This window comes from Pleurodeles waltl, chromosome 12 (genome assembly GCF_031143425.1).
Source record: "Pleurodeles waltl isolate 20211129_DDA chromosome 12, aPleWal1.hap1.20221129, whole genome shotgun sequence".
Taxonomy (NCBI): Eukaryota; Metazoa; Chordata; class Amphibia; order Caudata; family Salamandridae; genus Pleurodeles; species Pleurodeles waltl.
In genome coordinates, this window is record NC_090451.1 from 68466707 (window position 1) to 68488829 (window position 22123).

General features: G+C 44.5%; 1 protein-coding gene across 3 annotated transcripts in view; it reads right to left on the reverse strand.

Annotated features, from left to right (window-relative positions):
- The window catches only part of TJP3 (tight junction protein 3), a 135770-nt gene that overhangs the window by 1293 nt on the left and 112354 nt on the right, over positions 1-22123 (reverse strand). For all 3 annotated transcript variants that reach the window (XM_069216213.1, XM_069216214.1, XM_069216212.1), the window contains exons 13-20: positions 20996-21215; positions 20094-20287; positions 17290-17385; positions 16933-17003; positions 14813-15023; positions 13599-13699; positions 12616-12939; positions 7697-7752 (exon numbers count right to left, since the gene is read on the reverse strand). In XM_069216213.1, coding sequence (XP_069072314.1) covers positions 7697-7752; positions 12616-12939; positions 13599-13699; positions 14813-15023; positions 16933-17003; positions 17290-17385; positions 20094-20287; positions 20996-21215 — 1273 coding nt within the window. The remainder of the gene's footprint in view (positions 1-7696; positions 7753-12615; positions 12940-13598; positions 13700-14812; positions 15024-16932; positions 17004-17289; positions 17386-20093; positions 20288-20995; positions 21216-22123) is intronic.

Genomic DNA, 22123 nt, shown 5'->3' on the forward strand with positions numbered 1-22123 from the left:
AACCCACTCCACTATTACCTCTACTTTTTTTCTCTCCTTGCTTTGTTTGGGATAAAGAGGTAACACCCCATTTTTCCACATTCTCTCACTCATTCAACCTTGCACTTTTTTATTTATTTTTTATTTCACTTGTGTATGCATTTTTTTTTTTTAATTAAAAATAACAGTTTCTACGGTTTAGATTTTTTTTATTGCCTTGGTGTTGCCCTGCCCATTTTTATTTTACCCGTTTTCATTTTGCTGCTGTTCACCGTCTGTTGCCACGTCTATTAAAGCCAGTTTAACAGAGGAAAAAATAAAAAACGACTGCGCCTCTATATTGTTTTTAGTTTTTATTGCTTATTTTTGTAATCTGCAAAGGCTTCAAATTCCCCCTTTTAAACTGAATTATTTGACTTTTGGAAGTATTTTTCAAAAATAGTTCATCTTCTTTCAGATCTAAGATTTGATACTAGGTCCATGATTTTATTTTACACATTTCTCTCAATTTGGTTTAATCTCATTAACATTTTTCTCACAAAATGTTTTTCACCATCTATCAAAATTTATTTTTTTCCACTTAAATCACGTCGTTCTGTGTAATGTCCATGTTTTCATATTTATGTAATGAATAGAGAATTCCATTTCTATTAAAGAGATCTGGAGAGACTGAAATATAAATGTTTGGTGGTTAAGAACTAACCTTTATAGACCATTGCTTCGTAAAATTAAAAAGTCTTGTTAAGCAATCTCAGATTTCATCTTGTAGCTGAATATGTTGTTGAGGTAACAGAGCTAAGTGTTCACTTGTTGGCTGGCTGTTCCTACTTTAAGGCATATGTAGACAGCTGCCTCACTGCACCGCCACAAATGGCCACAGGAGGGTGCTTGATTGCAGCAAATGGCCTGAAGACAGCCTTGCTGCTAAGAGCTCCGAAACAAAACATGTTACACTGGCGCGGCTTATTGACGTTTAGTACTGCTCCGTCGAATGGCAAAACAAGGCTGTACTTTTAGGGATCCTGCTTTACTTTTGGTGTCAAAAAGAAAGAAGAAAAAAACCTCTTCTAAATTATTGACTTTTTTAATATAATCCTAGCTCAAGCATAATATTAAGGCATTACTGCTAAACCTATAATTAGAAATGGTCTTACTGCAGAGCAATGCTTTGTTTTGTTCACTTCTGTTTGGCAACCCATGTTTTGCACAACGTGCTTTCGCAAGCTCAAGTCATCGTCTTTTAATTTGCAAGTGAAATTCAGCATTTCAAAGGTAGCGGCTGGTCATTGATACGTTTGACATACATTTTTATTCAATTTTTAGACTAGTTCATTATTTCATTTAGGCAATGTTCTAGCGTCCTTAAAGTACACCTCAGATAATCCTACTAAATGACATGAATGGGAATACAAACATTAAAAAATGGATCTTCCGTAAGTCCAAGAGAAACTACATGTTTACAAGTTCCACTTATGCCACTTGCACAAGAGGACAAACTAAACGTTTACCACAAAAGGTCCAACTGGGATGATAGTTTTTTAAGACAATGCTATAATGCTATGTTATGAGCTTTGAATGATTAAAAAAAAAAAATATATATATATGAAAAATGTCACTTACCCAGTGTACATCTGTTTGTGGCATGTTGCGCTGCAGATTCACATGCTGTGCACTGTTCCTGCCATCTAGTGCTGGGGTCGGAGTGTTACAAGTTGTTTTTATTCGAAGAAGCCTTTTCGAGTAACGGGACCAAGTGACTCCTCCCTTTCGGCTCCATTGCACATGGGTGTCGACTCCATCTTAGATTGTTTTCCCCGCATAGGGTGAGTAGGAGTTGGTAGAATAAGGATACTAAAGATGCCCATGCAATGGAGTAAATGTGTATGTACATAGTTTGTGGTAAAGGAATATTTATTTACATATATACAATTTAAATGCAACTAAAATGGCTACAGGCTCCCGGGAAGGTGGGAGGGCGCATGTGAATCTGCAGCACAACATGCCAAGAAGAGATGTACACTGGGTAAGTGACATTTTCCGTTCTATGGCGTGTGTAGCTGCAGATATACATGCTGTGCATAAACTACAAAGCAGTAATCCTCCCAAAAGCGGTGGTTAGCCTGTAGGAGTTGAAGTTGTTTGAAATAATGTTCTTAATACAGCCTGTCTTACTGTGGCTTGTTGTGTTGCTAACACATCTACACAGTAATGCTTAGTAAATGTATGGGGTGTAGACCAAGTGGCTGCCTTACAAATCTCTGTCATTGGTATATTACCTAGAAAGGCCATTGTGGCACCTTTCTTTCTAGTGGAGTGTGCTCTTTTAGCTTTGAGATAACACGTCTGAATACATTGGACTATCCATCTGGCTATGCCTTGTTTGGATATAGGGTTACCAGCATGTGGTTTTTGGAAAGCTACGAACAATTGTTTAGTTTTACAAAATGCTTTTGTTCGGTCTATGTAATACATTAGAGCTCTCTTTATGTCTAATGTATGCAGTGCTCTTTCTGCTACAGAGTCTGGTTGTGGAAAGAAGACTGGGAGTTCAACTGTTTGGTTTAGATGAAACGGTGATATGACTTTTGGTATGAATTTTGGATTTGTACGGAGAATTACTTTAGGTTTGTGTATTTGTATAAAAGGTTCTTGGATAGTAAACGCCTGTATTTAGCTAACTCTTCGTAGTGAAGTGATGACTATCAGAAAAGCTTCTTTCCAAGTTAAGAATTGGATTTGACAAGAATGCATGGGTTCGAATGGTGGACCCATGAGTCGTGTAAGTACAACATTAAGATTTCACAAGGGTACTGGTGGGGTTCTTGGAGGTATGATCCTTTTTAGTCCTTCCATAAAGGCTATAATAACTGGGATTCTAAAAAGTGACTTTGTATGTTTAATCTGCAGATAAGCAGATATTGCAGTGAAATTAATTTTGATGGAAGAAAAAGCGAGATTTGCTTTTTGTAAGTGTAGTAAGTAACTCACAATGTTTTGTATGGAGGCCTCTAACGGCGTGATTTGATTTGCTTGGCAGTAGAAAACAAACCTTTTCCATTTATTAGCATAGCAATGCCTTGTTGTGGGTTTCCTTGCTTGTTTAATGACTTCCATACACTCTTTTGAAAGGTTTAGATAGCCAAATTCTAAGACTTCAGGAGCCAGATTGCTAGGTTGAGTGAAGATGGATTGGGGTGTCTGATCGGTTTTTTGTGTTGTGTTGTGTTGTGCTAACAGATCTGGTCTGTTTGGTAGTTTGATGTGCAGTACTACCGAGAAGTCCAACAGTGTGGTGTACCACGGTTGGCGAGCCCACGTTGGTGCTATGAGTATTAGTTTGAGTTTGTTTTGACTCAGTTTGTTGACCAGGAAAGGAATGCGTAGGAGAGGGGGAAAAGCATAAGCAAATATCCCTGACCAGCTGATCCATAGAGCATTGCCCTTGGACTGAGGGTGTGGGTACCTGGATGCGAAGTTTTGGCATTTTGCATTTTGTTTTGTTGCAAACAGATCTATGTTTGGTGTCCCCCAGCGGTAGAAGTAATCTTGTAGAATCTGGGGATGTATTTCCCACTTGTGAGTTTGCTGGTGATCTTGACTGAGATTGTCGGCTCACTGATTGTGAATGCCTGGTATATACTGTGCTATCAGGTGAATGTTGTTGTGAATTCCCCAATGCCAATTTTTTTGTGCTAAGAGACACAGTTGTGATGAGTGTGTCCTCCCCTGTTTGTTTAGATAATACATTGTTGTCATATTGTCTTTTTTGACAAGAATGTGTTTGTGGACTAGAAGGGGCTGAAAGGCTTTTCGTGCTAGAAAGACTGCTAGCACTTCTAAGAGATTTATGTGAAGTTGTTTTTGTTGACTGTCCCATTGACCTTGTATACTGTGATTGTTGAGGTGTGCTCCCCACCCAATCATGGAGGCGTCTGTTGTGATAATGGCGTGAGGCACTGGGTCTTGAAATGGCCGCCCTTTGTTTAAATTGACAGGGTTCCACCTTTGAAGCGAAGAGTGTGTTTGGCGGTCTATCAACACTAGATCTTGGAATTGACCCTGTGCCTGCGTCTATTGTTTTGCTAGGCACTGTTGTAAGGGCCGCATTTGTAGTTGTGTGTTTGGGACAATAGCTATGCATGAGGACATCATGCCTAGAAGTTTCCTTACAAACCTGACCGTGTATTGTTGGTTTGATTGCATGCTTGATCTTATATTTTGAAACGACTGAACTCTTTGTGGACTTGGGAGTGGCAATTGCTTTTTGTGTGTTGAGTGTGGCTCCCAAGTATTGCTGTATTTGGGATGGTTGTAAGTGAGATTTTTGGTCATTTATAGAAAACCCTAGTTTGTGTAGAGTATCTATTACATATTGCGTGTGAATTTGACATTGGTGTTGAGTGTTGGCTTTTATTAGCCAATCGTCTAGATATGGGAATACGTGCATGTGATGTCTCCTTATATGAGCTGCCACTACAGCTAGGCATTTTGTGAATACTCTGGGAGCTGTTGTTATCCCGAAGGGTAATACTTTGAATTGGTAATGTTTGCCTTGTATTACAAACCTGAGGTATTTCCTGCGAGATGGATGAATGGGTATATGAAAATACGCATCCTTTAGATCCAGTGTTGCCATGTATTCTCCTTGTTTTAGTAAGGGGACTACGTCCTGTAGTGTTACCATGTGGAAATGATCTGATTTGATGAAGAGATTTAACGTTCTGAGATCTAGAATAGGCCTTAACGTTTTGTCTTTTTTTGGAATAAGGAAATATAGGGAGTAAACCCCTGTTCCTTTCTGGTGATGGGGTACTAGTTCTATGGCTTGTTTTGCTAGTAGTGATTGGACCTCTGTTTGTAATAGGTCTAGATGTTGAACCGACATTTTGTGCGATCTTGGGGGAACATCTGGAGGGAATTTTGTGAACTCTATGCAGTAACCATGTTGGATAATTGATAGAAACCATGTGTCTGTGGTAATGTCTGACCAATAATTGTGGTATTTCGTTAATCTCTCTCCCCCCCCCCCACCACTGGTGATGTGTGCTGGGGGAGTGTGACATTGAAGTCACTGCTTGCTACTAGGGGTCTGCTTGGCAGGCTGAAATTTTCCTCTTCCTCTTGGGAACTGTCCTCTGTAGGAACTACGAAACCCCCTCTCTGGTACTGAGACTGGTAAGTGGGTTTTGTTTGGGAGGTGGGTGGCTCTGAGGGTTGGTGTCTAAACCCTCCCCTAAACTGTGGTTTCCTAAATGTTCCCCTGTATTGCGAAGAATAGAGCGCGCCCATGGCTTTGGCCGTGTCGTGTCCTTTTTCATTTTCTCTATTGGGGTGTCCACCTCCGGCCCGAATAGTTGGTGTTGGTTGAACGGCATATTTAATACCGCCTGCTGTATCTCTGGCTTAAAACCAGAACTTCGTAGCCATGCATGCCTCCTGATGGTAACTGCTGTATTGACAGTCCGTGCTGCTGTATCCCGAGAGTCCAGTGCAGAGCGGATCTGGTTGTTGGAGATGGCCTGTCCCTCCTCCACCACTTGTTGAGCACGTTTTTGATGCTCCTTTGGTAGATGTTGGATAATATCCTGCATCTTGTCCCAATGTGCTCTGTCGTAACGGGCAAGGAGGGCTTGTGAATTGGCGATACCCCTCTGATTGGCTGCTTGCGATGCCACTCTTTTCCCTGCCGCGTCAAACTTACGGCTTTCTTTATCAGGGGGTGGCGCATCCCCTGACGACTGTGAATTTGCCCGCTTTCTTGCAGCCCCCACTACAACTGAGTCCGGAGGGAGCTGTTGTGTAATAAACACAGGGTCTGACGGGGGAGGTTTATATTTTTTCTCGACCCTTGGCGTGACGGCCCTTCCTTTTACTGGTTCTTGGAAAACCTGTTGTGCATGTTTAAGCATGCCCGGTAACATTGGCAGGCTTTGATACGAAGCATGCGTGGATGCCAGAGTGTTAAACAGAAAGTCATCCTCCACTGGTTCTGAATGCATCGTAACATTATGAAATGTTGCTGCTCTGGCCAGTACCTGTGTGTAAGACGTGCTACCCTCTGGAAGTGAAGGCTTTGAAGGATAACACTCAGGACTGTTGGGTCGTATAGATCCCAGGGGTCTGCATCATCCTGCGTCATCCGAGTATGTGTGGGTGACTGTGCCATTGGTCTACCCACTGGTGACAGTTGTGGCGAGTGAAGTGGGGACGAGTTATCCGAGTCCGAACCTTGAATGGAAATTCTCATTTCTTCCTCCTTGACGTCGAGGTGTTGTGTCGACTTCGATGCCATCTGCAAACGTCTTGTGCGTCGATCTCTTATGGTGTTCTTGGATCGAAAAGCTTTGCAGGCCTCACAAGTATCCTCCCTGTGTTCTGCCGACAAACACAGATTACAGACCCGATGCTGGTCTGTATAAGGATATTTGGCGTGACACTTCGGACAGAAACGGAAGGGGGTCCAGCCCATGAGTCTTCAACGACGGGTGTGGTCGGGCCGACCAGGACTTGGTTAAGTGCGGAATCCCTGAAGGGCCGCTGAAGCGGTTTTGTCGTCGGTGCAGATGTATTTATACTAAACCGGTCCCGAACGCAAACAATACCGACGGACTTCGATGTTTTTCCAAGTTTTCCCAATTTGAATTATGGAGCGAAGAGGAACACGTCCGAACCTGATGGTGGAAAGAAAACAATCTAAAATGGAGTCGATGCCCATGCTCAATCGATCCGAAAGGGAGGAGTCACTCGGTCCCATGACTCGAAAAGACTTATTCGAAGAAAAACAACTTGTAACACTCCGAGACCAACACTAGATGGCAGAAACAGTGCACAGCATGTGTATCTGCAGCTACACATGCCATCGAACATATATATATATATATATATATATTAGTAAAAGTGTATTATTAATTTACTTGTGACCCAAAAACAAGTAAAACCACCTTGGTCCAGTCGACGTGAACTACCAACACTGGAGTGGCTTTGGAGCACGGATCAGACGGGGCCAGTCAGCCACCATGTGGGCGCCCGCAGTCTTGTTCTCGTGCTCTTCGTGGTGCCGTGTCTGCTGCTCTCACGCAGAACCGCCCTAACTCCAGAAGCGCAGTACTGTGCCAAGGACTCTTTTCAAGGAAAGAAGCCCGTGCTTGGCTTTTCTGTAAATGCATATCAAATCTAAATGCATGTGAAAAGTAAGGATTCCTACAGAAATGTTCAGGTCAGATATGGCAACGATTGGTTCATAGATGATGGAAGAGGTGTAGTACGGCTGATGGCTCCATAAGGCATTGTAAGGTATTAGTCTTACAGCCCCCGCCAGTAGGTGGCGCAACTTTACAAGAAAAGTGCCTTTTTGTACATGAGTGTTGAGCAAACCAGCAGCCAATTGATATTTGAATTTGAGCGCAGCGTTTCTGATGAATTAGTTAAGCATATTTTATATTGTACATTTTTTTTTACCCTAAAGCCTCAATAAGATAAAGGTATTTGCCTAGAATCAAATAATGGTGCCCAGGTACCGGAGCCTGGATTAGAACCCAGATCTCCAGGCTCCAAGGGCAGCAACTTAGTCTCTGGGCCACAAATCTCCTTATGCCTCTTCTTAGTTAGCCTTTCATGGATGCCTTCAAGGGCCTTTACTCAAAATTCTGTATATTTCTAGCTTGGTGCATTTACTTTTGGGGGAAAAACTGGGAAACCCCTCTTGTGAGTCTCTTACCTGCCGAGATGTTGCCTCCACTGCCCCCGCGGTTGAGTAGCTCCATCGTCCTCTTCCTGCGGAGACAAACAATGTAATGCAGCCACGTATTACAACTATGGAGTGTTGCACACGCCTGTGCCTACATTCAGCCCTGTATAGTCACCACTGGAACCCTTGAAAATGGGAAGGAATAGGTGGAAGTGAATTTTACTCCATCCCTTGCTTCCACGCCTACATCAATGGTTGACCATCACTATCAGGCTTTTTGTGGGGGTCCGGGTGAAGACAGTGGTTGCAAGGCAGTATCCGGGTGGGCAGTGCCTAACAACTGCATTACCTATAACAGGTAAACCTTTCACCCTACCTCTAGCATATGAGATGAGATGTAGTATGGGGCCTGCATTGTAAAACTACAACCTCCAGCGCTGCACCTCAAGACAGGGTACTCCGATCACTTGTGCTGCGACACCAAAACGCTTCCCACATAGCAGCACAACAAATACAACACTGCCAACTACACACTCCCTGACGACAGTGTGTTACCTGTCTGACCGTGCACTGCGGTGCTCCACAAAGGGCTATAAAACATTATATAAATGTACAATCCAATGAAACAGCTGATCACTGCAGCACAGAGCCACACAACCTTTGCCGTACAGTTGGCGACTAAGTTACGCCCTTGAGGAACTTGACTTTCTCAGAGTAGGGAGAATGAGCAGGCATGGTGTACTGCGGCAGGAGGTATGGATTAGAAAGTTAGGCACACTGTGAAACCTTGCACAGCACAATAACATCAATGTCCTGTTAGTGCTACCTTTCCAGAACAAGCTGGGCGGAGCCTGTAGGTCTCACAATTATAGGACCGAGGCAAAACAAAAGTAGTACTTGCTGACCAATGACCAAAACATAACTGCAACACAAATAAGAGTCTGTAACCGTCCATGCAGTACCAAGGGCTTGACACCACCCATTACACGAAGAATCAAGGGGACTGTATCAAACCTCACTCTCTTCACTTCTATGAATCTCTTTAGGTCTGGCTTGTTTATTTCAGTAGCACATAGAGGCGCGTTGGCTCCACCCACATGTTACTGGATAGGAGTACATGTTTTGACTGAGCAGAAATGGTGTGCTTCCACAGGACAAAAAGTGCCTACCCTCAAAGAGCTCTAACCATTTGTTTATCAAGTTGCATGAGCCAGAGGTCTTTATGAAGTCTAGCTATCGTGTTGCATCAAACACATGCCACAACAATGCTATATGTCTCCTAGATAATTATGGTGTTTTTTTTGCCTTTGGCAGCATCACATATGGGAGGGAGGAGGGCAGTCAGAAAGAATTTCCCTTTCCATCATTAACTTTGGAGATACCTCACCATGACACTCCTTGAGAGCATGGTGTTTTTTCCGTCTAATTGCTGTTTCAGGATTTATGGGCCAGAGGAACTGTAGGGGCCTTGGTACCCAAAAGTTAATTTAATTACTAAGTTTAAACTTTTAAAATAAGTTAATATATGTTCTTTACTTTGAATGGAGTCCTTTAACATATTTAAGCAATTCACCTATTTAACATGCTCCAATTTTAAACAAACCCTTCCCCAAACACAAAAAAAAAAAAAATCTTACTGCCCCATAATGCTACTATTCTCTGGACCTTAAAAACATCTTACTAACATTTAACGCTACCCTTCCTTGTGCCATTACGACTCTAGTTATTACCCTTATCGCTCCCCATCCCTGAACTCTAAAAAAGCCTTTCTACCGTATAATGCTATGCTTCCCCATCCCCTCAGTACCACTTAATACTGCTCATCCTCGAACACTAAAACATATACTAACCCTTAATGTCCCCAACCTGAGCCCTGAATACACTTAATACCCCTCAACGCTCGCTCAAACTCTGACTGCTGAAAGCGGGGGGAAGCTTAAAAGGTGAAAAATTGGGAATCAAATTATTGATAACCCCAGAAATTCCTAATTTCTATGGTGACCCGCAGGGTCTCACGTGAAATCCCTGTTACTTCGATAATCACCTCACTCCCCGCAGTTATCGGTGTCCATGGTATTGGGAGCGCTAAGGATGAGTTACCGGGTGATATCAGGGGTGTTGTTATGAGGCCTTAGTGGCACTGAGCACCAGGGAAAAAGTTAGAACAACATTCCACATTTTTAGGGTCTCAGTGGAATCACTTTCAGGACCACTTTCTGATGCTCATGTACAGTGGAGCTGTGCAACGTGTCATCTGGGAGGAATAAGCATCCCCACAAATGGAGCCACTTACAGAATGTCAGATGTTCTACCACAATCCTGTAATAGCGGTACCACAACCAATCATGACATTGCCACACATTTATAAGTGTGCAATCTCTTTCTGCAGAAAAAAAAACATAGCAGCAGACATTTTGCTTCTGCTCTAGTACTAATAGGCAAATTAAATATTTATAGGGCGGTCTTTGGCACGGCTCCACCCACAGGAGTGTTAGTTTCTAATCTCGTGCTATCAGCCGGCGAGGCTTCATGCGGTCTTCCAGGAAGCGCTTCCATTAGCACGCACTGGGGTTTGTTTTAAATCTGAAAAATAACCTCAACTATGCCATCTGTCACAGTCAGTTCTTCTCCTAATTGCATTATACACAGAAAGAATTATGTCGCTACCACTTCCCAGCAATGGCAAAACCAATCAGACGGGCTTTAATGCAATAAACAGCGGTTGTGCATAGAATGCGTACAAACATTGCTTGTGAATGTCCGTGTGTACATTTGGTGGTACATTACAGACAAACCTATTGGCTTTGCCAATGTTTGCTGTATTACTTTTAATCAATTAGTCGTATTCGCTTTCCAGTGAGGCCTACAAATCAGCCAGCGCGTCAGGTGTTATGACGCTGAGCTGTTCATGCTTTTTTTTGCACCATTCTCTCATATAGGAAGGTCTGGCGCTGACTGGCGCCCATTAAAGCAATTCTTAGTGCCTTTGGTGAGAAGGCAGTGGGCCTGTAGCCCTCCGACCCTCTTTTCTGCTGTTCAGAAGTATGGAACCAGGTTCAGCCTCTTTAGGAGCCATTGTGGTGGTGGTTGGGGGAGATAACAGTTTGTGGGCGCAGTGCTAACTCAAACAGGAAGGAGCACTGCTCGCCTCCAAACAAAAGTGCAATACAGGTCCAGAGAAAATGAGATTATGAAAACAAATGAACTGAGGCTAAAAAACAACACTAGCCAGTCTATTAACTTAACATGGTGGCCATCTTGGAACGGGGAGTTCCCATGTTAACACTGCAGACCAACATTCTATCAGAAAACTGCCACTGGCACAATATTTCATAGTCCATTTTCCAAACAGCCATCGAGTTCTTAAGCAGTGGCTGCGTCATAGGATCCCCTCCTCCAAGGACACGACAAGGGAGCCCATAGGGTCGTGGATGCCCACGGCTGGGCGGAGGGTCATCTGTCTAGTGATGCAGGTACATCCGGGGTGATGCTTTGCCGACTAGCACGTTACATGCTGTTTTAGTACTGAGCTCCGTACGGGGGGGGGGGGGGGGGCCGCACTGCCGTTCCTGTGGCAGTGCAAGTGAAGCCTACCCCTCCGCCCCCATTACCTTCACGGCTGTCAGCACAATTAGCAGAAAACTGCAACTACATATGGCCAAGACAGATCATGGGCGGATCTTAAAATATGACTGACAGCCCTTTCGAATGCCTGAATGGTGCTACCCCTCAACAGTCCAAGAGCCAAAGAGGGCTGACCCAAAGTCCCTTTCAATATGGTGCAGGTCTATTGTGTGGAGCGTGTTTTGTGTCGGTCTGAGATCTTGCACCAGAGCTAAAGCCTGTAGGGACCTGTAGGGACACCCGAGAACTAACTTTCTACAGTTGGATAACTAGATGAGTTAAATATAGTACATACGAAGAAAACTGGAATATGTTAACACCTTCTGGGGACACGGGCAACCCCCACGCGTTATTAGAGCTCCTATACCTTCAATACTAGTTTTTCTTAAGATAATTGACCTTATAGCCAGTATTATCACGTGGGGTGAGCTTAGGTCATCCTGGGGATCATCCGAAGTAATAAGGGCTCTAGTCTTTTTGAAGTGCTTTTGTAGGTTTTCATTGTTTATGCAAAGGATCCAGAAACTCTGGACCCAAATCTGAGACTGGGCCAACTATGTTCACCACACTGCACAGGTGGAGGCCCCAAGTAACTGAGATTTCATTCCTCTGAGTAAAACTAAAAGGGACTCCACCATATTAATAATTTAAGAATAAAAAACTATCAACCAAACAGCAGGGACGCCACCCCACGTAAGTCAATGGGTCTTCAGGATTTCTTGTGTTGTACTGAAGTTAAAGCATTGCACTTCCATAAAGTGCAGGAAAGGCAAAAATACAGGGTTTATGAGGTCAGCAGGACTTAGCTTTGCCACACAGACAGTTGATTAAAGTTTTATAGTATAATCCAGGGTTCTGCAAAGTCGGACCTGGAGAGCCGGGTCCATGCCAGATTTTTAGCATTTCCACATTTAGAAACATGTAGATTTCTGAAACATCTTTTTTCTAAATGTGGATATGCTAAAAATCTGGCATGGACCCAGCTCTCCAGGACCGACTTTGCAGAACCCTGGTATAATCAATAGACCAGCAGAATACAGTGCTACCGTGAGCCCAAGGAGGAACAGAACAATACCGCCTTAGAGGCAGGGTGTCAGCAGTCCACAGCATTACCATGGGTCCTGAATGTGGACAAGACATCGTCGCAGAGCTAAGGACCAGCAAAACACTGCAGTGCCGGAGCAAAGGGGCCATTAAAAACAGTCCAAACAGCCAGCCAGACAAATCTAAACATATTGTTGTATGTGTAAAACTATGAGATTTACATCTGGCTTCTAGTGGGATATGCTAATAGTCGTCACTGGATCTCGGGTCTGCTCACATACCTGTGTGGGCGAGTAGGATGCAGCGGGGTAGCGGGCAGCCGAGTAGTCCTCTGACGAGTACTGCGCGGACGAGTAGGGCGCGGCAGAGTAAGTCGCTGATGCAGCCGCCTTGGGGCTCATGTAAGGCTCCTCCAGCTCCACTGGCTCCGAAGATCTGGCAAGAGCGGGCTGGTCGTAACCCTCGTCTAGCTCGTTGTCTGTGTACCCGCCTCCCTCGCCGTCTGTTTCTTCGTAGTCGCTGTTGGCACGGCTGTCGCAACTCAGGTAGTCTGTGTTGGTGGGTGCCGACTGATTCAGAAGGTCATCATCCTGAGCAATATCCGCCTGAAAGGGGCAGGAGATCGAAAGATAAGCAATTACAAGGAAATAAACACCAGGGACTTCCTAAAAAAATGCTAGCGTTTGTTCAGGCTTAGTGTGCTACAGGGCAATTGCGGTCCATTGAAACTGATCTCTTCTGGGTGGGGTTCACAAGTTGGCGAGAGTCCCAACCATTATCATGAGTTGGCACTGAGATAAGGTCGTGGAAAACACCCTTATTTTCAAGGCACAATGTATGCATTTTTAATCAGTTTAAGACTGCTAGCAAATGGAAAACAAGACAGAGCAAGGGGAGGAGCAGGGGCTGCTGGACATTTAAATACTGAATAAGCAGGACTAATGGCGAAGGGCAGGGGCTGCTGGGAAATGAAAAACTGAATGAGCAGAACAAAGGGGAACAAGAGCTAACAGGAAATTAAACACTGAATGACTGGGGCTACAGGTAAGAGCAGGCGGTGCTGGGACACTGAACACTGAATGAGTGACACTGAAAAGAAGATTAAATAGTGCTCAAGTGCGATGCAAAAAAACATAGCAGGCGGCGTCGGGGCGTTGAACACCAAAGGGGCAAAACTAAAGGAAAAGCAAGAGTCGCTGGTAACTGCACGAGAACTGTAAACGCCCCCTCATTCCACCCCACAAGATGACACCTCCCCGGTCACCTGATCTTCTGAGGTCCAAATAGGGCGCGACTGCTGGTCCTTTATGATTTCTTTCAGGTTCCGGTACCAGGAGTCGCTGGCTCCGCTCAGGTTGATTGTGGCTGTTAATAAAACACAACCGTTAGAGCACACGACTGCCCATGGGCTGGCGGAGGGAGGCAGAAGATACACCACCTACCTGAGCCTGGTCAGAAAGGAGAAGGATGGGAACACCTACCTCACCGCGCAGGGCAAGCAAGAGACCAGAGTCTGCGGCAGGAGAGACAGCCAACCAGGAAAGGGAGGGAAGTAGAGAAAGCAGCAGGCATGGGACAGAGACAGACAGGCTCTCATCACTTGGAAAGAAAGGAAAGAGAGAAAGTTCACAGCCCAAGAGCTTGAGATGTACAGTCCGTCAACTCTGCGCATAGAAAAGTGCAAGAGCGGTCAGACGCCACAACCACGCGTGTAGATGAGAGAGATGCAAACACCAGCATCTATTGGACAAGACACAGCTGAGGCACCTGAACACCCTTGGAGCATGAGAGAAAATGCTGTAGGAGGAAACAGTCTTCTGAGACAGAAAAAAAACAAAGAGAGGAGCTTGAAGAGGAATAAGAGACAGCGCCTACTAAATACCCTGAGGACAGGTGGGGCAGACACCATGTCAGTATGTTGAGTCAGCCAAGTGTGCATCGAAGCCCAACAAGGGCAAAGTTAACAGAGAGGAACGCATTTAGTATGTTGAGGAATAAGACCCAGAGGTAACACCCTTGAGGCACAACTCTTCTAGAGGATGCTCCAGAAATGGAAAGAAGCACCATCTCAACAGGAGAAGGAGACAAGACACATGTCCACGAACCCTACAGACTGGAGAGGCGTACAACAAACCGTCTATGCAACAATAACAAACAGAAGCTCTCTGAACACAGCAGGCAGGACGATGGACTCTATACCGGCCTGCAGGAGGACACATCTGCACGGTTTGAACCTGTGGAATGAGGCTGTCATGGCGGGAAGTCCAGAGGTAAAGAATGCACATTATAAGACCTGCGTCTCCATCTCGTCAGCTCAATCTACAGAACAATTCTTACAAGTTACTACTCCTTCCTAAAGTAGGCAAATGAGCTCAAAGTTCTGAAACACGAGTGTGAAGAAGCAGCCTCATTTCACAGGATCAAAACTTGCCACCTATGGAAATTATGGACAGCCCATCATTGAGAGAGGTGGCCTACCTGTGAAGACATGGCTGCAGGCTTTCCTCATTTTGACGGCTTGACTGTAGAGGCGGCGGGAACTCTTCTTGGAATCAGGCATTAGCCACTGACGCATCGCCTTCACCCCCTGCCTGTTCTCAGGGTTGCAGAAGACCACTATGGGGTAGAACTTCACATAGTTGAGATGCTCCACTGCTGTCGGGGTGATGTCAAGCAGTGCGTGCTTATCCTGTGAGGAGAGCAACATGGACATGGTTTGGGAGCGTCAGAGGCAGCAGCTGCTATCCTTGACTTGCACCTGGGAAGGCTCTGCTAACCCTGGTTCAAAGATGTCAAAAGCAGAGCCAAGAACAGAAGGTAAACACTGTACTGTATATCAACAAGTACATCAAGTCTGCTTCTAGTTTTTTTTGTTGTTTTTTTTAAACAAAAGGTCCAACAGTCAATATTTAGAAGTGTTTCCAGCTGAAGAAATTTACATAGATTATTCCATATGTCTTCAGATAAAAACAGCCAACACGATTCGCTCACATATGGACTTCATCTGGGCTCATAGTATATACCAATATCATGACGAAATGTGTATTCAAATATTTGTCAAGACAAATCAGCACGTCCTCATGCTTCTTAATGTATGAAAATGCCGTTGCAGCAACCTGTTCGTACGTCCTCGCTTCAGACTGCCAAAGAGAGCATAAGGACAACGCGAATCGTGCTGGCTGTTTTTATACGAAGAAATGACGCATAAAGAATCTATTTAAGCGACATAGGCTGGGAAGACTTCAAAACATTGGCTGATGGACTTTGTGTTATAAAACTTCTGGAAGCGGATTTCATGTAATTGTTGTTGGATATATACAATTTCAAATTTTGGGTTGTTTAACAGCCAACCTATAGAGGCGAGCAGTGATCTGACACATGTAACTGAACTCACTGATCCTTAGCGGTCTAGGTTGTTTGCGTGTTGAAACAGCTCCCTGTATAGAACACTTTGTTTCTGCAGCTCCCACTGGGACATTACACTAGTTTTATAAATTTAATATATTCACCAGGGCAATGTGTGTTACGAGTCATAAAATGAAATCAGTTAAATGCATTTTTTTTTAATTATTTATTTCCACATTTCTCCGTCGTAAATACATGAAACATTATGTATGAATAAAACCTTCCCATATGAGGTTCACAAGAGTGATAGTGCCTTAGAAATTATTTTAAAATTAGTTAAAAGATAAGGAGTAATTCAAGCCGATAAAAGTTCATTTTTATTATGTGATCCATTTGAAATCCTGCAGTTAGTATATGATTAATATGCATCTTTGCAAGCAGATAGGACCATTTTAATATTTGTTGTGCTTCTCCATGTGATGCATTAGTCTATTTTCTCTTTGAGGTATACACTAGGCTTCAGTGATGCCAGTTCTCTCGATATCAGGGATACGTGGTATCGCCTCCTGGGATGCAGAGTCGAAGGTGATGTTGCTACCTCCTATGATGTCACTTCAGTACCCCTGACTATTTAGTAAATGGAGGTCACTGGGCAACAAGTGAATTTGCAACAAATGAAAATTCCCTGCAGGTGTCAGGGATGAGGACTAAGCAGTACCTAGCCCTGGAAGTGATGACACCTGCTGGGTGGGTCTTAGCGTGCCGTTTCTGTGGCTGACGAGGGCCGCTGAGTGAAACTCGCCCTGCGACAGTCGACCCGCGCGGCACTGGAGAACGCATAATACAAGACACAAGTGTGGTGAACAATACTGAACGGCCTCAATAAGGTAACGTGTGGGATGAGAAAACAACTTGTATTCATGCTACAAGCGTATCGGAAGTGTACTGGTTGGGGGAAGACTTTCGTACACTTGGTGTACACAAAAAGTATGTGAATTTTTTTAGAATTAGTGACTGATCCTCAAAATGCCGGGGCACATGAGAATCCAACCTTTCTTATTACTGTTGCGAACTGCTGCTAGGATCAAGCTGGTATGTTCTACCAAGGAGGCCACACACAGGCTAGAACCTAATGTACCAATTACTGGAATAGATTTGATATGTTCATGTGTTCTTATGTGCATTTGCATCATCGCTTTTATCACCCACTCCTCCCAGGATAGAGGACTCTGGAGGAAACTTCTTTCACTCACCCTCTCGGCGATAGCCCGCACCAGCTGCAGCTTAATGACCTTCGAAGAGCTTTCCTCTCGGGCGATGCTCTCTGCAGTGGGGGCAGAAGGAAAAGATCAATAGGAGACGAGACACCACCCCGAACAGAGGTTCAAAGGATCTGTGTTCTGCTGCCCTGCCCCACACAATTGAGCCCCCCACATATTTCCAAATAATGCTATCCGTCCCGCACCCACTTTTCCAAGCCGCCCTTTAGAAGATGATTTTGACGTAGGCGTGAGGGGAAGTGGGTGTTTTGCAGCTAATGACCGTAGTTGCATCACGCATGGTATTCCGCAGAATGGATATCCCTCCTTGCATTGCATCAAGACACTTACGAGCAATCTCAAACTCTTCTGGCATTTCTAGACTCAGCTTCTCCATCGCGATGTCCGTGATGGGCCCCAGAATCACAATGGGGCGCTTGAAGCTTGCTGTGAAGAGAAGGAAGAATGTGACTGAGAGGGCACTAGAGAAGGACACCTGCTGAACACCTCAAATGCTTACCCAGATTTGACTCTCACTGCACTGTACAACGCTATACCTCTATCACCAGAAAAAAAGCCTACACCCCACCCACCTCTCCTGTGTCTGGTTTTTATTTCACACTCACGCTCTATTCCCAGACAATAAAGCACAGTCCTAAATTCCAATATCTATTCCCGAGCATTCAGTCAGACTTCAATCTAATGCGTAATTCCCCATGCATGAGCCATCGCTCAAATCTTAGCATCAATGACTAGGCTCATTACTAATCTTCAGCAAGTATCAGGAGGCATCCAATCAAGGGATGATGCCAAGTTCCATGGGCCACTAAGAGTACAGCCAAAGGCCGTGACAGTCATGGACTATAAAGACTGGCATTGGCATTGAGATTCAACTGATTGCTACCCATCTGGTTCCAAATACAATGCATCCTCTGTTGGTATTTAGCATGAGGGAGAGAAGCAGGACCAGAGTGGCATCCACATACATATAGACTCTGACTTCCATGTTCACAAATGGTTTCTCGGTCAGCGTCTTCATCAATCTCCAATGACTCCGGTGTTCAATCTCCATTGCCAATGACTGGACATTTAAATCATCCTTCAGCATCAATACCACAATTCTCAGTCTTGCAACAGGAGCAATGCTTTGTCACTCACTTTATCTTCAGTACAAAACCTGGGAAGCTCAACATCTTTAAAGTCGGTATTGGGCTTTGAGCCAACATATTCAATATTAATGCGTGAACTACTGGGCAGCCTTCAGTGGCAACGTGTGGGTCCTTGTTCAAACTCCATGGCCAGTATATGAGTTCTCACTTTGGCTTCTGCGCCAATGAGTAGGCTTTTTCAGCTTTGCCTCTCATTGAAGGTCTCACTGACCTTCAGTACAATGTTTGGGCACTCTGACCACTTTAATAGCAATGCCTGAACTAATGGACAACTTCCAGTGTAGGTGCCTGGATTGTTGGCCAACCAAAAGCGTGAACTCCGAGGCCCGTGCTCAGCCTTCAGCGTTAATATCTGTACCCATTTTTAACCTCCTGCTGTGGTTCACCCTTAACCTTCAGTCCCGGTGGTCTTCACTGCCAAAGCTTGGGTTCGCGACCCATCTCTAGTCTGAGCTGCAATTTAAACTTCAGCACAGAATCCTGGTCTCTTTGCCAAACTTCAGCGGCCATCTTTGGCTCATTTGTCAACCATCACCAGTAATGCCTGTGCTTCTTTTTATAACTGAAAATCAGAACTCTTTGGATGTTAGCAACCATTCCCGTCACTCTTCTGGGCACCTACACCAAAGCTCCCACTAAGCTTCCAGTCCCCAATCCTAGGTAACTAGTGGTCAAACACTGGTTTGAAAGTTAAGCTACAGCTCAAATAACAGTACCAATGTTAAGGCTTTCAATCAACTTCCAGGATCAATGAGACCATTCTTGGTTAGTTACTGCCTTCTTTCGAAGCTGTCGCCATAACATTGCGGGTAATTTACAGCTAGTTGAAACTACATGAAAAGACAGAGGAAACATGTGACAATTCGATCCCACTGTCCACCAATTTAGCTTTGTAAACCTTACGTATCAACAGAGCTACTCCTAGTCAGAGACACGCTATAGATCACCCTGTAGAAGCAAAGCTGCTTCTCTTACAAAAAACACACAGAGCAGCCAAAGTTTTCCTAGGGTCAGATCCTAAAACCACCGTCCCATCACTGCATGCAACACATCTCCATACATGTTATTTTAATTCATTATCATGTGGACCACAAACAGATCCCCATAACCATTTGCCATCACCGTTTAGGACAAGACTATAAAACACAAGACGCCGTAAATGATTTATGTCCCATGTTTTAAGATTCAACTTCTGTGGCCACTGCTGTGGCTTTTACTAACCAGATTCACACACTACATGGTCCACTAGTTGCTTATAGATAACTCGTTTCTGTTTAGCTCCATTAAAGAGGCCTCAGTAGCTAGTTAACATCAAGCTTGATAGTATGCTCACAATACATGCAAATCAACACTGCCACACTGAAATAAATCACCCAAAATAGTTGTACTCAGAAACAATTGTCACAAACTGCGCTCTTATGAGACAAGACGCATTAAGCATGAGTCACAAAAACTACCACATTATACCTCAGTCACACAGAACGACATCACGTAACAATGTTGGAGAATGCAGTGCATTTATCGAATTTGTAAATGAGCCTTTATGTTTAGGAAAATAGTGGTTCTAAGATTATTTTTAGATTCTCAAGCTGAGTGCCGCAGATTGCTGGGATCACATTTTCAAATCCTACCTCTTGGATCCGAAGGAACAGACAAACATGCACCCATCGCTAGAATCTGCTTGTCAATCAGCTACCTGACACTACTGCTTTAGTGACACACAGCGACCAATGAGAGACAGTGTCCCTGGGCAGGAATAAAACTCAAGCCTTCTTTCTAGATACAGATAACTCCGGTTAGTGTGCATGTGTGGTTGGGGTGGGAGAAGGTACAGCCAGAATGAATAACTCGTTATTCTACACACGTAAACAAAGTTTGCAAGGGAAAATATGGTACATACAACAGCAGTGAGGGGTAGGAGCTGGAGGGGAGCAGGAGAAAATTCAGGAGGCAGCGATGTGGGTGCTTGGGTTAAGAGTGACTCACCTTCTCTCAGCACCACCTTCTCATATGGCGGGTAGTTGGCCTTGGCGGTGAGAGCAGCAAGGTCCTCTCGGCTCTTGCGCAGGTTCTTCTTTGCACCACGCAAGCCCCGCAGCTTCCAGAACTCAGCCCGTGGCCCAGAGGAAGCCGACATGTTGGGTTTCTGCATGGACTCCAAGCTTGCAATCTGCTCTGCCCTGAGGAGACAAGATGGTGGCCGACTCAGGAACAAGAGGACGAGACACAAATTTGAAAGTCTTGCTGCATGTACCAGGTGTGATCGTTCCTCAGCTGCTTTCCTGCTCCCCTACTAGACATTTGTCTGAGGATCTTGGGCTGCTCCAAATCACGGCTACCTTGTTTCCCCCGATATATCTACCAACCTTTTGAAGGTTGCCCCACGTCCTTTAATAGCACCCATTCTAATTTTTCTTGCGTTGATGTCCTCAAGATGGGAGAACAAATGCCCCACAAGGGATAACGCTTTAGCTCCCCCATCAAGACCACATGCTCTCTTTTATTTAAGTTCTTTTCAGAACCTTCGAAAGTGCTGAAAAAGTGTCACCTCATCAACCTCCACTCAAAGGCTTTCGTTCGGACAATCCTTTTTAATTTGCCTTTTATATAATAAAAACTTAATAAGTAGCTAAGGAGCACCAGACTGCTTCTTCTTACCTCACCACCAGTAGGTTTACAAATGCCTTTTCCCCTCATCTCCCCAACACCAAGCCTCTTTATATGTTTACGTCATGATCCAGCCTCACCACCACAGTGCAGGTTTTGTCCTCTGAACCCACCACTATCGTCTGTGAAGGGGTTCTTCTCCATCTCTAAGTGTTAAACCTTACAACCAGAGAGCATAAGTGCCCCTTGTCCTTCTAAACTCAGGCAGCAATGAACCATACCTGCTCCCGTTGGGGATGATCCCTTTGTCCATGGCCTGCAGGTCCTGCCCCAGGCGGATGGCCAGCCAGCTGCCCACTTTCCCATGGTACATGGTGTCCACGATGTGGAAGACTTCACCGCGCGTGAAGCTCAATCCAGAGGGAGTAGTTGCTTCGTAGTCAAAGTGGGTGCGGATGTGGAAGGAGTCCCCTACGTTCGACTTCACCATCTTCCTGTAGACTATATGAAGGGGAGAGATAAGCACCAGAAGGATGATATTGGCATATTTATAGGTGGGCGAATGATAAATTTCAGTCTTCAGCATGAACACAGAGAGAGCAGAACTAGGCTCAAAGTGATTGGCCATCACTGGGTGAAACTGTACAGATCCAAGCTAAAGCATGCTCACAATGAACAAAGCAGGAGGATCAAATGCTTGCCTACAGTTAAAGCAAGGGAAATGTGATACTGCTAAGACAAGACCATAGACATAACCCAAAAAACACTATTACTAGAACTAACAGTAATCCTAACGAGAAAGAAGAAACCATAAAAGTACCATTGATACTAAAATACCTGCCGCACATGATGGTACTATGGTTACTCACAAGTTAAAATACCACAATGCAAACTTATAAGCACAGAACCAACATGTAACCAACAGTCAACATGTCATGTTGCCATACAGGAGACCAACCCCAAGCAGAAAACTGACTCAAACCCTAACATATGTGCCAAACTAAGGTAAAAGAAAATGCAACAACCAAATGCCTACACCATGCTCAGCTTTAGAACTAAGCCATACCCTGCAACAAAAGCTTCACTACACCTAGCCACCACCCAGACAGCATCCAAGATCTCCTGTGCAGCCACACAAAAGAATATACATAGCCCAAAATCAAGATTTAATACAACCAATAGCTGAAATCCAGACGTGGAGTAACATCTCATCAACAAGATTGGTGTTGTGGAACTAGAAATAAACCCAACACAACAACAATAATACAAATGCGCTAAGATTCCATGAGTCAAATACCTACAACCAACGTGAGCAACCAAGTCTGTATTCTATCCCCAGCACCTTGAATATGCAGAGCAGAGAACCAGGGTCAAGTTCAGCTAAAGGGCCAAAGCCACGCAGAACCTGA